The sequence below is a fragment of the Bos javanicus genome, chromosome 18, assembly GCF_032452875.1.
Source record: "Bos javanicus breed banteng chromosome 18, ARS-OSU_banteng_1.0, whole genome shotgun sequence".
Classification (NCBI taxonomy): Eukaryota; Metazoa; Chordata; class Mammalia; order Artiodactyla; family Bovidae; genus Bos; species Bos javanicus.
Window position 1 is genome coordinate 61,433,888 of NC_083885.1, and position 20,146 is coordinate 61,454,033.

Genomic DNA, 20,146 nt, shown 5'->3' on the forward strand with positions numbered 1-20,146 from the left:
CAGGGATGGTGCACTGGGATGATCCAGAGGGATGGGATGGGGAGGGAGGTGGGAGGGGGGTTCAGGATGGGGAACACATATACACCCATAGCTGATTCATGTCAATGTATGGCAAAAACCACTACAATATTGTAAAGTAATTAGCCTCCAGTTAAAATAAATAAATTTTTTAAAAAGTTATTGATGCAGAACAGAATGATTGAAATGGAGATTATGGACACTGAAGATGTTGGTAATAATGAAGTATTGTTTGTGAGAATGAACAACTGCAGTTGAGTGAAGGGGGTATGGTGGTCAAGAAAATGTATAGCAAAATTATTAGGTGAGTTAAAAAGTAGATGGAGGAGGACTAACAGAACTGGGAAAAAAATCACTATCTTGCAAGTTCTACTGAAATTATCAGTTTAGGAAACAATGGAGGCTGAAACTGTCAGGTGAAACTTTGATGGAAGAGGTTGACATCATCTGACTCTTGTTCTTCCCCTACTGTGGAACAACCAGATATAATGTGCTTCCCACTGTGCTGTAATGGCAAAACAGAACACCACCCATAGTCTTGATGAAAAGTTGTATCAGAATATAATCAATCTCCAGATCAAATACCAGATCATATCAGACATGAGGGATAGCTTCCAATTTCAACTGAAAACACAATCAGCCAAACCCAGAATGTGGGCCATTCTCCAGGAAAAAAAAATTGTGCACTTTCTGTAATAATTAAATGATACGACCCTACAGGCAGGCCTCAGAGACATTACTGGTTTGATTTCAGACCACCACAGTAAAGAGAATTGGCACTAAGGAGAGACATGCAATTTTTTGGTTTCCCAGTGCGTGTAAAACTTATGTTCACACTACACTGCAATGTATTCAGTGTGCTATATAGCATTCTGTCATAAATAAATGTATATACTTTAATTTAAAAGAACTTTATTGCTAAAAAATGTGAATTATCTGATAACCAAGGATTGCCATGAATCTTCAACTGGAAAAAAGTGCAACATCTGTGAAGCACAATAAAATAACATATGCTTGTACATGTGTATGTATGTATATATATTTAAATGTGTATGTTTATAATTAATATGCATAAAATATGTACATATGATATATGTATTATAATATGTGTTAAGGCTCATTGTTGATCTAAATATAGTGTATCTAATTGTCTTATAATTTAATCTAAGATCCTCTTGGTATAAGAAGTATGGGCTTCCCTAATGGCTCAGATGGTAATGTCGGGGGAGTTTGTAATTTCCTCAGTTCTGTCTCGTCGTGGACAAAAATTTGAAACAACTGACAGACCAGTGTTACAGCCCCGTATAAATTTCCTCAGACAGACCAGTGTTACAGCACCATGTAATTTCTTCCTGCAGATCAGTATTACAGCTCCGTGTTACAGCTCAGTGTTACAGCTCAGTTTTATTTAGAAAGCAAAGGAAACATACTTATTTCTACTGAAATGGACACTTGAAAGTGAAAGTGAAGTCGTTCAGTTATGTCCAACTCTTTGCGACCCCATGGACTGTAGCCTACCAGGCTCCTCCATCCAGGGAAGAGTACTGGAGTGAGTTGCCATTTTCTTCTCCAGGGGATTTTTCCAACCCAGAAACTGAACCTGGGTCTCCCCCATTGTAGGAAAACATTTTACCATCTGAGCCACCAGGGAAGTCCTCTTGCACACTTAAAGATGGTTAAAATGGTCAATTTCATGTTATGAGTAATAACATAAAATTTAAAAAAAAGAAGGAAAAAAAAAAACCCTCTCAGAACCACTCCCTGAGAGTAACCACAGAAGGGTCAAGGCTGATAGCGACATGGCAGATGTACCCTGCCCACCCAGCCTCATCTCCACCCTACCAATGCAGCGGGTAAGGGCAGTCTTCTGTGCTCAGGACTCCGCTCTTTGGTCCTTAGATATGTCTCAGCTCCAGTCCTGCATGAATGAACCTCAGCCTCCCTGACTGATCCAGTGCTCCAGGCTCTGCTCCAAGGATCCAGTAAGTCTTGGGTCACCCTCTTCTGTAGGAGACTGGGTGCTGAATTCACATCCTCCCAAAGAGACCTCTGCAATCCCAGAGTGGAGGGGGTCAGCCCGGCTCCTGACTGAGGGTGGAGAGACTCATTTTCCAGATGAAAACAGGAGTGGGAGTTGTCAGGTTTATGTGGGAATTGGTGGTGCAGGGGGTTGGATCAGACCATGGAGATTCTGACTCATTTTTTTTTTTGACTGGCACTCAAACAACATCAAAGTTCCCCTTGGATCAGGGTTTATGCTGTGAGGACCACTGATGTCAGTCTCCTCTGTAGTGTCGACCCTCGGATTCTGCAGGTTCCTCCTCTGTGGATGCTCCAGTGACTGTAAGGATCTTGAGCATCCATGGATTTTGGTGTCCTCAGAGGAGGGCTGTGTGCTGATTTATATTAAGTCACCATTGATTTGCTAACCCAGAAACTGTGATTTGGCTCTATTTCTTCTTATGGGCAGTAAAATTTAAATATGGTGGTAAATTATATATAGCTTAAAATTTGCCATCTTAACCATTTTTAAGTCTACAGTTCAGTGATGTTAGGTATATTTATATTGTCGTACAACCAACCTTTAGAACTCTTTTCACCTCTTTTTTCTCTTCTTTCCTAAGAAGAAAACTAAAACCGTGTCTCCATTTAACAGTAACTCCCAGTTTCACCCTTCATTCGAGCCCCTGACAAACCACCATTCTACTTTGTCTCTAAGAAGTTGACTCCTCTCAGTACTTCATGGCCATGGAATCATAGCATGTTTTTTGCGACTGGATTATGTCACTGACCATAATGTCCTCAGTGTTCCTCCACGCTATAGCATGCATCAGAATTTCCTGTCTCTTTTAGAGAACAGACTTGTGGACACAGAGGGGGAGGGATAAGGTGGGATGAATTGAGAGAGTAGCATTGAAACCTATATGCTACCATATGTAAAAGAGATCACCAGTAGGAATTTGCTATGTAATGCAGGGAGTTAAACCCGGTGCTCTGTGACAACCTAGAAGGGTGGGATGGAGTAGCGGGATGGGAGGGAGGATCAGGAGGGAGGGGACATATGCATACCTATGGCTGATTCATGTTGATGTATGGCAGAAACCAACACAACAGTGCAAAGCAATCATCCTCCAATTAAAAATAAATTTTAAAAATATATGTGAAAAAAAAATTCCTATCTGTTTAAGGCTGAATAATATTCCACTGTATGTACAGCCACATTGTGTTAATCCATTCCTTCATTGATGGACATCTGGGTTGCTTCCAACTTTCAGCTATTGTGAATAATGCTGCTAAGGAACACAGGTGTACAAATATGTCTTTGAACCATATTGTCAATTCATTGGGGCATATACCCAATGTGGCATGACTGGGTCATGTGGTAAATGTATTTTTCATTTTTGAGGAAGCACCATACTGCATCCATAGCTGCTGTCCCATTTTACATTGCTCCTCACAGTGCAGAAAGGTTCAGCAGCAGCATTTGAGCAAGATCAAAACAGTCCAGAGAAGGATATGACTTGTTCAAGAGTGCCGCAGTGTTTGTAGAACCAAGATTCTATCCATAGTTTCCTGGCTCTTTGAATGCTTGCTCTTAATCAAAATGTTAAATTTGGACTTTGGAGTATGAGGGGTGGAAGCCCCCCTCACAGTAACTGGTGGTCACAAGATCAGCCTAGCCCTGCAGAGCTGTGTAGGCAGAACACATTTCATGTCCCAAAGCAACAGGAAACACAGTCCTGTCATTTCTGATTCACAATGAACACTAGTCCCCCCTCCCTCCAGGCACTTGGGAGACCACTGTAGTTTGATGCTTTGACTGAGCTGGGCTAGAGTCTGTTCAGTTCAGTTCAGTAGCACAGTCATGTCCGATTCTTTGTGACCCCATGAATCGCAGCACGCCAGGCCTCCCTGTCCATTACCAACTCCCAGAGTTCACTCAAACTCAGGTCCATCGAGTCAGTGATGCCATCCAGCCATCTCATCCTCCGCCGTCCCCTTCTCCTCCTTCCCCCAATCCCTCCCAGCATCAGAGTCTTTTCCAATGAGTCAATTCTTCACATGAGGTGGCCAAAGTATTGGAGTTTCAGCCTCAGCATCAGTCCTTCTGTGCCTCCCCTCAAATATCATCTTATTCTTCCCCAGGACAGTTACTATTCCATGTCACTCTGCAAACAATGAAACAGAAAGTGTCCAGGTTTCAGGGTCCTTGGTGAAAAAAAGTGCAGAGTTTGAGCGCTCTGCTCAGCAAGCCCCTAAAAGACTCACTTCACCCCTATCAAAGAGGGGAGGGAATAATGATGATAATTTGTTCTATTGTGCAGGGGAAAGGAGAAAAAAGATGAAATGTAGTTTCAGCAAAATCAGACAAGCATGGCTGGTTGATTTCGATTCAAAAATCACCATTCTCATCTATCCAACTAATGCCAACTAAGCACCTATGATGTGCCAGGCTCCGTGATGGAAACTTTTGCTTCTATAGGGGCAGAAGACTTGGCTTTCTAGATTCTTCAGCTGAGATAACAATTCAATTGACATAAGACCATTGAACACAGTTAGTTTAATATGTACAGGAGCCCCACAAAATTTTTTGAGGCTCAAAGACTGTCAGACAATTGAAGCTTATATGACCCCCTGAGTTAAGGAGAAAGGGGTGGGGATCTGGGCCTTCAAATGGGAGGAAGACCATGCACAGAAGGATGAGAAGAGCAAGTGCCTGGTGAACAAAAGTTTGCCCACTCCAAGCAGGTAAGTCTTTCTGAGATTAAAAAGTTCTCTGTGATAATAGCTCTCTTCCTGGCATAGGTCTCCTAATCTACATTATTTTGAACAATTGAGGGAAAGGTAAAGAGCTTCTCCTGAATCTAATGGGTCTTAATTAACTTTAGCTCAAAACAATTTACCCATCACAGGGGCACATTTGGGGAGACATAATCTACTCCGTCTCACTTCTTCTCAAGCAAACTTTCCAGTAACTTTGAGACAAATTAGAAGTCTTCTCTATGATTGTAGAAACCAAATCTTAGAGATGGAGAGCTTGCCCAGTGTGTCCTTTTACCACCTGCTCCATCACTTCCTTACTCCATAGAACTGGACCCCAGTGCCAAGGGCGGATGGACATTCTTAACGGCTTTATGTCTTCTTTCCTCAGCAGACTGTAGCCTCCTCAACTACGTCTAGGATGTTGCTTCAGTTCGTTCACCAATTTGGTCAGAAGCTCACCCGCAAGCAGCTACTGGAACCCATAGATGAGTCTGAGAGACCCGTGGCTCATCTGAACATCCTAAGCCTGGTGATCGTGGGTGTGGGCAGGATGTTGATAGCTGGCATGTACATTCTGGCTGGTGCAGTGGCCAAGTTCATAGCTGGACCAGCAACCATCATCTCGTTCTTGGTGGCTGCCATGTTTTCTATATTATCTGGGCTCTGCTATACTGAATTTGGGGCCTGGGTACCACGCTCTGGTTCTACGTATTTCTACAGCTATGTCACGATGGGTCAAGTCTATGCCTTCATCATTGGTTGGAACTCCATACTTCTCTTAGTTACGGGTGAGATGATGGGCCAGCAAATGGTGTGGGGCTTAAGATTGGGAAACTATGTTGGAGGATTGGGTTCTCAGTCATTCATGAGCACTTTATTCTTGGCCTCGTGAAGGGAAGTTGATAATAGTGTCAGGAAGACCCCACAACTACATTCAACTTGGTTCTATCCTGTGTTCTTAAATGATGGACCATGAACCCAGGAGGAAAAGGAACTGTAGGGAATGGGTGAGAGGGAGGTATGTCCCACAGGTTCACCCCCTCATCATAGTGAATTCTTTGCTCAGTTGTTGCCTTCCTGGGATTTTCCTTTACCACTTGATTTCAAATTTCATGCCTATCCCAGCCCTCCCAGTCCCACTTATGTGTTTTCTTTTCTTGTATAACATTGATCTGCTCCTAACGTATTAAAACACCTGACATTTTGGTGAATCATTTGGTTCTACTCTCCCCAACTCATGAAAAGAAACTCTTTGATATTTTGTATTTTGTATCAGGTATTTGTATATATAGGCTTTTTGTATATACAGGTATTTTATCTGTGTTTTTAGATCCTATGGCACATCAATTTTTGTTTGTCAATGAACGCTCCTTCTTCTGCCTCTGCAGGCAGTGCCAGCTTGGCCAGGGCCTCGAGTTACATCTTTGACAGCCTGATTGGGAATCACATCTCTCAGTCATTACAGGAAAGTTTCTCTCTGCAGCTGCCTTACTCCCTGGCCACATATGCAGACTTTTTTGCCCTGGGCCTGGTACTGCTGATGACAGGTGAGACAGGGCTCAGCAACAGGATGGGAAGAACAGGGTGTGAAGTGGGAGTTGGTGTAGGAAAGGCTTGATGTGGCAGAATGGTGGGGGATTAGAAATAGAAAGAATGGTCTTGAAATAGAAGCTAAGACATAGACCATTGTTTTCCACCCTTGGCACTACTGACAATTTGGGCTTATCATTCTTTGGTGTGAAGGGACTGTCCTGTGAATTTTAATTTCTTTTCTTAATCATTATTGAATCATCCTTGGCCTTTGCTTACTAGATAGCAGTGACATCCACCCACCCCCAACTGTGGCAATCAGGGTGTCTCCAGACAGTGCCAATGTCCCTTGGGGAATAAAATTACCCCAAGCTGAGAATCATTTACTTAGACAAACAAGTCTTCCTTTGTACTGAGGCCAAAGATTTTTTTTTAATTGAGAGGAAGTTCACATAGCATAAAATTAACCACTTTGTACCTTTTCCCAGCTTCAGTCAAAAATAACTGACATACAACATTGTGTAAGATTAAGGTGTACATCTTGCTTTGTTAGACATGTATTCTGAGAAGATTGCCACAATAATTAACATCTTAAAGTGTACAATTCAGTAGCATTAGGCACATCTGTAATGTTGGGCAACCATCACCTCCATCTAGTTCCAAACACGTTCAACACCTCTGTGCCCACTAAGCAGTCACTGTCTGTTTGTCCACCACCACCAACTGTCAGCCCTGAGCAACTATTTCTCTGCTTCCTGTTGTTGTTCAGTCACTAAGTCATATCCAACTCTTTGCAACCCCATGGATTATGTATGCCAAGCTCCTCTGTCCTCCACTATCTTCTGGAGTTTGCTCAAATTTATGTCCATTGAGTCAGTGATACTATCCAACCGTTTCATTCACTGTCACCCTCTTCTCCTCCTGCCCTCAACCTTACCCAGCATCAGAATCTTTTCCAATGAGTTGGTTCTGCCCATCAGGTGGCCAAAATTTTGGAGCTTCAGCATCAGTTCTTCCAATGAATATTCAGGGTTGATTTCCTTTAGGATTGATTGGTTTGTTCCCCTTGGTGTCCAAGGGACTCTCAAGAGTCTTCTCCAACACCACAGTTCAAAAGCATCAGTTCTTTGGTGCCCAGCCTTCTTATGGTCCAACTCTCACGTCTGTACATGACTATTGGAAAAACCATAGCTTTGACTATATGGACCTTTGTAGGCAAAGTGATGGCCCTGCTTTTTAATATGCTGTCTATGTTTGCCATAGCTTTCCTTCCAAGAAGCAAATGTCTTTTAATTTCATGGCTGCAGTCACTGTCTGCAGTCATGGCTGCAGTCACTGTGATTTTGGAGCCCAAGAAAAGGAAATCTGTCACTGCTGCCACTTTTTCCTTGTCTATTTGCCAGGAAGTGATGGGACCAGATGCTATGGTCTTAGCTTTATGAATGTTGAGTTTTAAGCCAGCTTTTTCACTCTCCTATTTCACTTTCATCAAGAAGCTCTTTAAGCTGTGATTTCAGTTGTAACCTGATTATGGGTTTTCTCCATCCCTCTAGTGTCATAGCAATAAAGTCTTTGCTTGATGACTAGATACTAAAAAGAAAAAAAAGACGAAGAAGCTCTTTAGTTCATGTTCATTTCCTGCCATTAGGGTGGTATCATCTACATATCTGAGATTGTTGATATTTTTCCTGGCAATCTTGATTCCAGCTTGTGCTTCATCCACCTTGGCATTTTGCATGATGTACTCCGCATGTAAGTTAAATAAGCAGGGTGACAATATGCAGCCTTGATATAGTCCTTTCCCAATTTGGAACCAGTCCATTATTCTATGTCCAGTTCTAGGTGTTTCTTCTTGACCTGCATAGATTTCTCAGAATACAGGTAAAGTGGTCTGGAATTCCTATCTCTTTAAGAATTTTCACAGTTCGTATGATCCACACAGCCAAAATCTTTAGTGTAGTCAAATGAAGCAGAAGTATATGATTCATTGGTATTTCCCCCTGCATTCCCTGTGATCCAACGAATGTTGGCAATTTGATTTCTGGTCCTTTGCATTTTCTTAACTCTGTTGTACATCTGAAAGTTCTTGATTCCCATATTGCTGAAGCATAGCTTGAAGGATTTTGAGCATAACCTTGCTAGCATGTGAAATGAATGCAATTGTACAGTAGTTTGAGCATTCTTTGGCATTGCCCTTCTTTGGGATTGGAATGAAAACTGATCTAGAAGTCCTGAAGCTACTGTTGAGTTTCCCAAGTTTGCTCACGTATCAAATACAGCACTTTCACAGCATCATCTTTTAGGATTTGAAATCGCTCAGCTGGAATTCCATCACCTTCACTAGCTTTGTTTGTACTATTGCTTCCTAAGACCCACTTGACTTCACACTCCAGGATGTCTGGTTCTAGGTGAATGACCACACCATCTTGGTTATCCAGACCACTGACACATTTTTTGGTATAGTTCTGGGTATTCGTGCCACCTCTTCTAAATCTCTTCTGCTTCTGTTAGTTCCTTATCATTTCTGTCCTTTATCATCCCCATCCTTCCATGAAATGTTCCCTTAATATCCCAGGTTTTCTTGAAGAGATCTCTAGTCTTTCCCACTCTGCTGTTTTCCTCTATTTCTTTTCATTGTTCACTTAAGATGGCTTTCTTGTCTCTCCCTGCTATTCTCTGGAATTCTGCATCCAGTTGGTTATATCTTTCCCTTTCTCCTTTGTCTTTCACTTCTCATCTTCCCTCACCTATTTGTAAAGCCTCCTCAGACACCCATTTTGCCTTTTTGCATTTCTTTTCCTTGAGGATGATTTTGATCACTGCCTCATGTACAGTGTTAGGAATCTCTGTCCCTAGTTCTTCAGGAAGTCTGCCTACCAGATCTAGTTCCTTGAATCTATTTGTCACCTCCACTGTTTAATTATAATGGATTTTATTTAGGTCATACCTGAATGGTCTGGTAGTTTTCCCTACTTTCTTCAATTTAAGCCTGAATTTTGCAATTAAGGAACGATGATCGGAGCTACAAACAGCTCCAGGTCTTGCTTTTTCTGACTGTATAGAGCCTCTCCACCTTCAGCTACAAACAATATAATAAATCTGATTCCAGTATTGAACATCTGGTGTTGTCCAAGAGAGGAGTCATCTCTTGTGTTGTTTAAAAAGGGTGTTTGTATGACTAGTATATCTATCAGATCAGATCAGATCAGTCACTAAGTCATGTCCAACTCTTTGCGACCCCATGAATCGCAGCACGCCAGGCCTCCCCGTCCATCACCAACTCCCAGAGTTCACTGAGACTCATGTCCATCGAGTCAGTGATGCCTAATGTATCAATAATTTGAGTGTTTCATATTACATCTTTCCCACAGGACTACGGCTTCTGGGAGCTCGTGAGTCAATCCTGGTTATCAGAATATCCATAGGAATAAACATTTTGGTTCTCATTTTCATTACCATCACTGGCTTCGTTAAGGGAGATCTGCATAACTGGAAGCTCACAGAACAGGACTACAAACTGAACACATCTGGATCCAGAGACATCTATGGCTTAGGAGGGTAATATTGGCCATAATATATGGGTGACGGGCATGCAGAGCTGGTATGGTGTGGACTAAAGATATCTGGGCTGATGGATCCAGATGAAGCGAGTCCTGGAGCCCAGGACTTGAGGTATGAAGGCAGAAGCTCAAGACATGGAAGAACACACCTCACCCACTTTCTTTCTCTTTCCTTCTCTCACCGTAGCTTGGGCCCTTTGGGTTCTGGAGGGTTTGCACCTTTCGGCTTTGAAGGGATTCTCCAGGGAACAGCTACGTGTTTCTACTATTTTTTTGGTGTTGATGTTCTTGCCACTAAAGGTAACATGGTCACTGTGTGTCCCATCTGAGGTTTGGGAACAGACTGGCTGCCTCTGGCTTTGGGGAAACCTGATTGAGGAGTACAATAAGGAAGGGGATTTTTCCCAGTGTGTTTTCCTAACTCAACACTTCTTCCCTTTCTGCAGGGGCAGAAGCTATAAATCCTCATCGTTCAATCCCCTGGAGCATCTTGGTCACCATCTTCATCTGCATTTTGGCCTACTCCAGTGTCTCAGCGGCACTCACCCTCATGGTGCCCTACTACCTGATTCAGCCTCACAACCCATTCCCACAAGCCATTCTCCATAGTTTGTGGCTCCCTGCCACATACATCACGTCTATTGGTACCCTCTGTGCTCTTATATTCAGGTCAGTGCCATGGTTTCCTCCCTGTCTACTGTCGATGCTCAGATCTCCAAAACCTTAGGATTGGTAGAGAAGACAGAGAGACACCTTACCCCAAGCCAACGAGAGAGCAAAAGTCCTGGCCGATCCTCCTTCTCCACATCCTTATATGTTTCCATCTTCTCTTCCAGACTCCATAGTGCCGTGTTCAGAATGCCTCTTTTGATCTACACAATGGCAGAGGATGGGCTCCTTTTCCGGGTACTTACCCGGATCCATGTCCGCACAGGCATCCATGTCCTGGCCATGATGTCTGCTGCAAATCTTGCAGGTTAAAAAATATTTATATTTTTTTGAAACCCACGCTTTAACTTACATATTTCCAGATGTTTCTCACTCCCTTCCCACTTTGTTTGTGCCCTCATTGTAGGGCTCATGGCGTTACTCTTCAAGTACACAGATCTTGTGGATCTCATGTCAGTCGGGACCCTGCTCATTTACTCCCTGGTGGCATTTTCTATTCTTGTCCTCAGGTGAGACCCCACTGCACCTCGGTAGGGAGTCTTGGAGATTACTTGGGAGGTAAACGTCTTCTGCCTTCATGCTATCTTCTAAAAGTCCTGCTCTGCTTAAGACAGGACACATGTGAAATAGGCTGTGTGGTGTTGGATGAGTAGGGGCTGCTGTTAATATTGCCTTAAAACATGTAATTCAGGTACCAGCCAGACCAGAATTTAAGCAAGAATGAGAACACAGAGGAGGAAATTGAGATGCCTGTCCCTGATGAACATCCGTTGGACTCTGAACCTGAAGCAAGAAACTCAAACATTCTAAAGAGTCTGTGGTTCCCTATCAGCACCATCCCCACTAGGAAATCTGGCCAGATTGTCTACGGATGTGCTTCACTACTCGGTGAGCAGTGGGATTTTTCTTTGGTTGTTTTCTGAAATTGACAGTATGGTGTTGGAGTGTGTATTTTGTCAACTGAGGAGTCTTGGTGATATGAGGTCCCTTGCTGAGGTGGGCAGCCTGGGGAGAGGGGTGGCCCAAGGTCTTGACATCTTCAGCTTCTGAAGTTGAACCTGTTCTCCTCCACCTTGACCCCTGTAGTTCTCCTGATGATAATATTGAGCCTGATCCTGGTCCAGTGGTCCAGTCAGGGGTTCTCTGGAGACTCCAAGTACACACCAGTGGCTGTGCTGCTGCTGCTGCTCATCATTGGAGTCATGGTTATCATCTGGAGGCAGCCCCAGAACCCCATTCCTCTTTATTTTAAGGTAAGTGACCTTATGTGCCCAAACTGTCCACCTGGAGTGAACATGCTTCATGGTCTAAACATCCAGGGAGTGAGGGGAACTGCTAAAACCAATGGACTCTTCCTGATCCCCCTCAGTATGTTACATACACGGTCTGAGTAGGCACTGAATACACAGTCTGAAGGCTGGTCTTCTTGCCCACATGGGGTAGAGTCTCTCATTCAGGCATCTGGGGTGTGTTCAAGGATGAACTGACTGCCCCACAGGTCCCTGCTCTGCCTGTCCTTCCACTGGTGAGCATCTTTGTGAACATTTACTTGATGATGCAGATAACTTCTGGGACCTGGACCATATTTGGCATCTGGAATGTGGTTGGTAAGTGGCTTTCTGGCATAAAGAGACCTCTTGAGTGACAGATCCCAAACTGAGCTCCCCTAAGCTTCTTGACCACCATAGGAGACCTATTGGATGTTTGTAACCAGGAAGAGTGCCTGCTTATCCTTCTCATTTTCTCATTTCCTTACTAGGATTTCTCATATACTTTGGATACGGGATCCGACACAGCTTAGAGGAGAACGATGAGCAATAACCACCAGCATCCACCTCCCAGACTCTTGACAAAAACACCCCTACGGCTGACTCATCTTAACCACAGGTCATAGATGTTGTGTAGAATCCCTACATACATAGAAGGTGTCTTCTGCTACATGAACACTCAGCCTCTATGGATAGTGAAGGTGTATGCATCTACAGCCCTGTCTTTATTGCCAGTGGACAAAGTGACTTTAATGTTGTCTAATTTTTAAGTAAGCTTTTCAAAGCATGATGTACATACAGAAAAACACATGCTTCTTAAGTGTGCAGCAAGACCGATTTTCACAAAGAAAGTACAACAACATAACCAGCAGGAGAAAGAAAATGTTAACCTGGCACCTGAGAAACAACTCCTTGTTCCCATCTCCAGCCTGAGCACTGAGCTGGCCACTTGAGGAGGAAACATAGGTAATCCAATATTGTATAAGATTTACACCTTAAATATTCGGTCATCAATAAGTTTGAAGTAAAAGGTCAGTTTTCACTCCAATTCCAAGAAGGGTAAGCCAAAGAGTGGTCAAACTACCATACAGTTGTGCTTATTTCACAGCCTAGCCGGGAATGCTCAAAGTCCTAAGCTAGACTTCGACAGAACATGAACTGAGAACTTCCAGATACAAGCTAGGTTTAGAAAAGGTAGATGAACCAGACATAAAATTGCCTACGTCTGTTGCATCACAGAGAAAGTAAGGGAAGTCCAGAAAAACATCAACTTCTGCTTCATTAACTATGCCAAAAGCTTTGACTGTATGGATCACAACAAACTGTGGAATATCCTTAAGGAGATGGGAATACCAGACCATCTGACCTGCCTCCTGAGAAACCTGTATGCAGGTCATAAGCAAAAGCAGTTAGAATCGGACATGGAATGCTGGAGTGGTTCAAAACTGGCAAGGGAGTATGTTAATGCTCTATGTTGTTGCCCGCTTATTTAACTTATATGCAGAGTACAACATGCAAAATGCTGGGCTGGATGAATCACAAGCTGGAATCAAGTTTGCCAGGAGAAGTACCAACCTCAGATGATACCATCCTAATCATAGAAAGTGAAGAGGAAATAAAGAGCCTCTTGATGAAGGTGAAAGAGGAGGGCGAAAAGTTGGTGTAACACTCAACATTCAAAAAAACTAATAACATAACATCTGGTCCCATCACTTCCTGGCAAATAGAAGAGGAAAAAGTGGAAGCAGTGTCAGATTTTCTTTCCTTTGGCTCCAAAATCACTGCAGACAATAACTGTAGCCATGAAATTAAAAAACACTTGTTCCTTGAAAAGAAACCTATGACAAACCTAGATGGCATATTAAAAAGCAGAGAGATTACTTTGCCGACAAAGGTCTGTCTAGTCAAAACTATGGGTTTTCCAGTAGTGATGTACGGGATGTGAGAGATCGGCCATAAAGAAGGCTGAACACTGAAGAACTGATGGTTTTGAAAACTGTGGTGCTGGGGAAGACTTTGAGAGTCCTTTGTAATGCATGGAGATCAAACCAGTCAACACTAAAGGAAATCAGCTCTGAATATTCATTGGAAGGACTGATGCTGAAGTTGAAGCTCCAATATTTTGGCCACATGATGTCCAGAGCTGATACAATGGAAAGGACCCTGATTCTGGGAAAGACCGAGGGCAGGAGGAGAAGAGGGAACAGACAATGAGATGTTTAGATAGCATCACTGATTTCAATGAACATCTCCATACCATAGTGGAGGATAGAGGAGCCTGGTGTGCTGTATTCCATGGGGTCACAAAGACTTGTACATGACTTAGTAACTGAAGAGCCACAACATGACCCCGCAGTCGTGCCTCTGAGATATTCCTGGTTTGATTCCAGACTACCATAGTAAAGAGAACTGGCAATAAAGAGAGTCACACAAATTTTTTGGTTTCCCAGTGCATATAAACTTATGTTTACACTACACTGTTCAGTGTGCTATATATTCTGTCTAAAAAATGTACATACTTTAACTTAAAAGTATTTTATTGCTGAAAAATGCTAGCTGTCATCTGACAACCCAGAGTTGCCACAAACCCTCAGTCTGCAAAATGTGCAGCATCTGCAAAGCACAATAAAATGTTGTATGTTTGTATGTGTATATATATATTAAAAGATGTATATTAATGTGCACAAAAGATGTATATGTAATATATGTATTAAAGTATAGGTGTCAAGGTTCATTGTTGATCTAAAATCAATGTATCTAGTTGTCTTGTAATACTATTTGCTAAATCTGTCACCTCTTGGTGTCTGTCTATGCTCTCTGCATTCTAATAACCTCTTGACATATGGGTATAGTCAAACATCATTAGGGCCCATCCTCATGTCCTCATTTAATCATAATTACCTCTTTAAGTCCCCCCACAAAATACAGTCACATTCTGAAGTCCTGGGGATCAGGACTTCAACATATGAATTTGAAACAAGGGAGATGCATTCACCCCTTCACACTTTTGATCACCATTTGCTTCCCAGTGGCTAAAGCATTGTCTGGAATACAATAAGTGCTGAGTTATATTTGATGAGATATTTAATGAAAGAATCATATATTCATGTAATATTTTACATGACCCAAGATGGGGAACTTTTTATTTACCAGTTATTATCAAAGGGAGACCACAGTATTTGTTTGAGAAAAATGATATTTTGTTAAACGACTTGGAACAGAAAATGAGACTTTAAGGCCATGTCTAATCTATGACTGGTCTTCCCTGGTGGCTCCATGGTAAAGAATCTACCTGCCAATGCAGGAGACATGTTCAATTCCTCGATTAGGAAGATCTCCCGGAGGAGGAGATAGCAACTGTTTCCAGTGTTCTTGCCTGGAAAATCCCATGGACAGAGGAGCCTGGCAGGCTACAGTCCAGGGGGTTGAAAAACAGTGAGACATGACTTAGAGACTAAACAACAGCAATGTCTATAGCTGGTGCTGGATAGATCCTTTCACAGGAGAGAAAAAATGCAAAGAGAAATTGGGAAGAGGAGAGAAAAGAAAGGGTGAGGAGAAGATTGTGAAGGGTTCTATGAGATGAGAAACTCTTCCCTTGTTCTGATCTCACTTTCACATGAAAATCATGAAATGATTGACGTAGGTGGGCATCTCATGGAAAGAAAGATTTTTAAAATGATTATTCTTGGTGTAGATTGATGAGGGGGAAAAACAGTTGGCAGAAGAAGGAGAAAGAGCATATCATGAGTGCGTTATTCCATGAATGTGTTATTAAATGGGTGGTTCCCACAGATTGCAGGAAGTCAGTGAGTGCTTGTGAGCAGGGCAAGAAGGTGAGGAAGGGGTTTAGGAGGTGACAGAGGGTCTGCTGTCTTTCCAGGGATAGGGGTACCACATGGACACCCTCCAGACATCACACATTCTTCTCCCCCGACCCCATGCCTCCCCACTTTACTGGCCATAGGAACCTGGAAATGTCAACTAACCTTCCTTCTAACCCTCATGTATGGGTGTGAGAGTTGGACTATGAAGAAAGCTGAGTGTCAAAGAACTGATGCTTTTGAACTATGGTGTTGGAGAAGACTCTTGAGAGTCTCTTGGACTGCAAGGAGATCCAACCAGTCCATTCTGAAGGAGATCAGCCTTGGGATTTCTTTGGAAGGAATGATGCTAAAGCTGAAACTCCAGGTCAAAAAATATTTCATTTGGGGCTTCTTTGGTGGCTCAGTGGTAAATCTGCCTGCTAAGGCAGGAGACACGGGTTCTGACACAGGTAGATTCTCATGTGTGAAAGCACTTGCAGAAGGTCAGCTTTCCTGCAGAGAGGTTCTGGCACTTCAGAAAAATAAAAACAACTCTGCTCAAAGCAAAGATGGAGCTGAGGGAATCTTTTCCCTCCCCCATGCAAGGAAATATCCCCCCACAGAAAAGGGGACTGATGAGTGACAGCTCAGCTACCCTAGTTCTGCAGGACATCACAGCAGACACCTGAGAAGGACATCCACAGCAGCACCAGAGATCAGAGACGGGACCTCCATGAGGAGGGAGAGGGAAAATATTTGGAAAGACGCAGATAAACATTTTAAAGGACATGAAAGGGATTACTTTTCTCAGGGAGTCCAATCGCATGCCTCTGGGAGCACCACAACGGGGAATCTCTCTGCTGCATCCACAGGAACCCTCAGTACCCCGAGTGCTGGACCCACACCTCCCCACACTCTTCGGGGGCTCCTTGTGGGACCCTCCCCCTGCAATGCCCTGGGGATCTCGGGTAGACTAAAAGCAGGTTCAAAGAGTCAGTCCCCACTCTGGGCGAGGGCGCCTGCAGACTGGAGCTCTAGAGCCACCTTCTGGAAATCCAGAGACAGGTTTCCAGGAGGCAGCCTGGTGGGTTGTCAGAGCAGAGAGACAGAAAAGCTTCAGAATTCTCTCACAAGGCCTCCCTGGTGGTTCAGTGGTTAAGAATCCGCCTGCCAAGGCAGAGGACCCAGGTTCAGTCCCCTGTCTGGGAGGACCCCATATGCCACGGGGCAACGAAGCCCACATGCCACAACTACTGCAGCCTGTGCTCTGCAGCAAGAGAAGCCACCCAAGGAGAAGCCCGTGCACCGCAACTAGGGAAAGACTGTGCAGTAACCAAGATCCAGGGCAGACACACTTCATCAATTAATTGAAGATTATTAAAAAGGATTATCCCACAAGAGGGAGTAGAAAGAGTGAAATAAGTGTACTGATACAAAGACAGAGAAAATCCCAGGAAATAACTCCACCATGAAACAACAGTACCCCGGTTCAAGTTAACCACCAAAGATTGAAGGGTGTGTATACTACAAATATAAAAGCATAGTATAGAATTATAGTCACAGTTTTACTCACCTTCATCCTCTTGGGAGCAGCCTCTCCACTGAGGAATTTATTACCACTTTAATTCCCAGAATTTTCTGCTTTGAGTCAGATGAGAGAAACTCAGAAAAGGCTTCTCTCTGCATCCGTTGCATCTCAGATGTTTTTCCTATAAATAAGCTTCCTAACAATTCTGGTTTCAAGAGCATCCCCACACAACCAACTAAAGCTCACCACAACAGCTTAAGCTGCTTCATTCCTTTTGTGGAGTTGTCTTTTCAAGGATAGACACTTAAATCAGTGGGCTAGAATCGACAGTCCTGAGACAAATACTTACATTATCGTTCATTTTACCCATGGGAACCAAGACAATACAATGGGTAAAATATAGTCTCATCAACAATAGTGATCAGACAAGTATACATCCACATGCAAATAAATAAACTTGGACCACTACTTCACAGTAAAAAAGAAAAAAATTAACGGAAGCTTGAATACGACATGTCGTCCCCACAGTGACAGTGTCTGGCTGGTGTGTTAGCAAGTGTGTCACTTGTTGTATGTCAGAATCTTGTCCACTCACTAACCCCTTGCTACTCACTCATCCCTCCCCTCTGACTCCTGATATTTTTCCTTCTGTGGGACGTAGTGCTTTTGACCTCTTAAAGCATATTTCCATTTCCTGACTTGGTGCTCAGTCTTCCAAGAAAACAGACCCCTTGGGATCCTATTCCATCCCTTTGTGCAAGGCAGGGTGCAGGCACAACACTTGTTCAATGCCTTTGTTGCTTGAATTCATATCAGAGATTGTAAACTCCCCTTCTTCTGGTTGGGGTCCAGCTGGGCTTTGGGGTCAGTCCCCCACACTGGAGTGTCTAAGGTCAGGTGCAGGCTGTGGGGAATTGAGTCATATAAGAGGACTGGGCGGGAGGAGGAGTGTGAGTGGATCCCAGTTCTACTTAGGGTCCTTGATGATCAGTGAATTCAAGTGTCCCTGGAAATAATCAAGAAATACAGTAGAGATGGAAAGGTTTTATTTGACTCACACTGAGGACTATAGCTTAGGAGGCAGCCTCTCCGAGAGCTCTGAGAAACTGCTCTGCTGAAGCATGGTTTCCAGCACAGTCTTACACTTCATGCAAACAAAGCTCACACATCAACACGACAGGGTGTATTCCTTCAATGTTTCAAAAGAGACAGACCTAGTACACAGACAGTGAGACAGCAGGACTCTGCTGTCTGGGAAGGGAACCTTATCTTCCAGGGAGTGTTAACCTGTACACCATGAGAAGGGATTTGCAGATTTTCTTTACCTCAGTGGTTAAAGCAGATGAGCTGTGAGGGTCTGACAGGCTGTCTTAGTTCACACACAGTTCAGGCTGAATCACAGATGAGCCAGAATGACTTCCCCTTTCCTTAATATGTGAACATCTTCTCCATCACAGTTCAGTTCAGGTCAGTTCAGTCACTGAGTCGTGTCCAACTCTTTGCGATCACATGAACCGCAGCACGCCAGGCCTCCCTGTCCATCACCAACTCCCAGAGTCCACCCAAACCCATGTTCATTGAGTCGGTGATGCCATCCAGCCATCTCATCCTCTGTCGTCCCCTTCTCCTCCTGCCCTCAATCTTTCCCAGCATCAGGGACTTTTCAAATGAGTCAGCTCTTCGCATCAGGTGGCCAAAGTATTGGAGTTTCAGCTTCATCATCAGTCCTTCCAATGAACACCCAGGACTGATCTCCTTTAGAAACAAGAAGATAAAAATCTTAGAACCATAGGATCCAGCAATTCTACCTCTGAGGATATACCCAGAAGAATTGAAATCATACCCTGGAAGAGATATTTGTACACTCATGTTCATTGCAGCTTCATTCATAATATTTAAATCATGAAAGCAACCTGAATATCCACTGACCAAAGAATAGGTAAACCAAATATGGTATATACTAATAACAAAGTATTATTCAGCATTTAAAAAAAAGGGAAGGGACTTCCCTGGTGGTCTAGTGGTTAAGAATCTTCCTTGAAATGCAGCCTATTGAGAGGGTAACAGGCAGGAAGGCCAGCAGTCTCCAAACGGAAGAGATAGGCTACAAGTGTCAGACATTTTTCTCTCTCTTAAGCAGCAGGAGGAAACAAACTAGCCATATTTTTTTTCCTTCTCTACACAAATTTAAAAAGAGGTTTCTCTTAAAATACTGTGTTGCCATAATGACACCTGGTTTCACCTGAACTTAACTTTTCTCAAACCTTGAGTTAACCCATGCATTTTTTTTTTATGGAAATGTTTCTCTTAAGCTATGTTAATGTACTATGCATTTACCCCAGACTCTGTCTTCAAGTCGGTTCCGCCTAATGGCTCAGAACCCACTTGACAAACCAGTATGTCATACTCAGATATTGTTTCCCTAATATATGTAAATGAAACTATTTGCATGGTAATCTGCTCTTCTACAAGATTCAAGTCAATCGTTTTATGGCCCAGGATGAATCATCTGGTGCCAAGATTATCCCAAAATGCATCTTACGGCCTGATGCCATTCTGAGTTTTAAGACATTCCTTTCTTTCATTAACAGACTGCTAGAAGGCGATGGCACCCCACTCCAGTACTTTTGCCTGGAAAATCTCATGGGCGGAGGAGCCTGGTAGGCTGCAGTCCATGGGGTCGGTAAGAGTCAGACACTACTGAGCGACTTCACTTTCACTTTTCACTTTCAGGCTTTGGAGAAGGAAATGGCAACCCACTCCAGTGTTCTTGCCTGGAGAATCCCAGGGATGGTGGAGCCTGATGGGTTGCCATCTCGGGCCGCACAGAGTCGGACACGACTGAAGCGACTTAGCAGCAGCAGTGACTATATAACATCCAGCTGAAGACTAGCAGGGATGTACTCTTTCTGATGCCTATGTCAGAAGCTTTCTCTATCTTCTTTATACTTTAATAAAACTTTATTACACAAAAGCTCTGAGCGATCAAGCCTCGTCTCTCGC

The 20,146-nt window shown here is 43.3% G+C and overlaps 1 protein-coding gene across 1 annotated transcript; it reads left to right on the forward strand.

Moving 5' to 3' along the window:
* Window positions 1–5,200: 5,200 nt before the first annotated feature.
* Window positions 5,201–12,392, forward strand: LOC133229882 (cationic amino acid transporter 3-like). The gene is made up of 11 exons (XM_061386639.1): window positions 5,201–5,570; window positions 6,171–6,329; window positions 9,684–9,870; window positions 10,060–10,172; window positions 10,319–10,541; window positions 10,709–10,848; window positions 10,948–11,050; window positions 11,233–11,429; window positions 11,628–11,794; window positions 12,040–12,148; window positions 12,301–12,392. Exons 1-11 carry the CDS (start codon window positions 5,201–5,203, stop codon window positions 12,360–12,362), a joined length of 1,830 nt encoding a protein of 609 aa, XP_061242623.1. The 3' UTR covers window positions 12,363–12,392.
* The last annotated feature ends 7,754 nt before the right edge of the window (window positions 12,393–20,146 follow it).

Excerpts from the sequence above, each read along its gene's own strand:
- LOC133229882 (XM_061386639.1), top strand. The coding sequence starts at position 5,201 with ATGTTGCTTCAGTTCGTTCACCAATTTGGTCAGAAGCTCACCCGCAAG. Across the intron at positions 9,871-10,059 it reads GACATCTATGGCTTAGGAGG|CTTGGGCCCTTTGGGTTCTG; the intron begins GTAATATTGGCC and ends CTCTCACCGTAG. Across the intron at positions 10,173-10,318 it reads TGATGTTCTTGCCACTAAAG|GGGCAGAAGCTATAAATCCT; the intron begins GTAACATGGTCA and ends CCCTTTCTGCAG.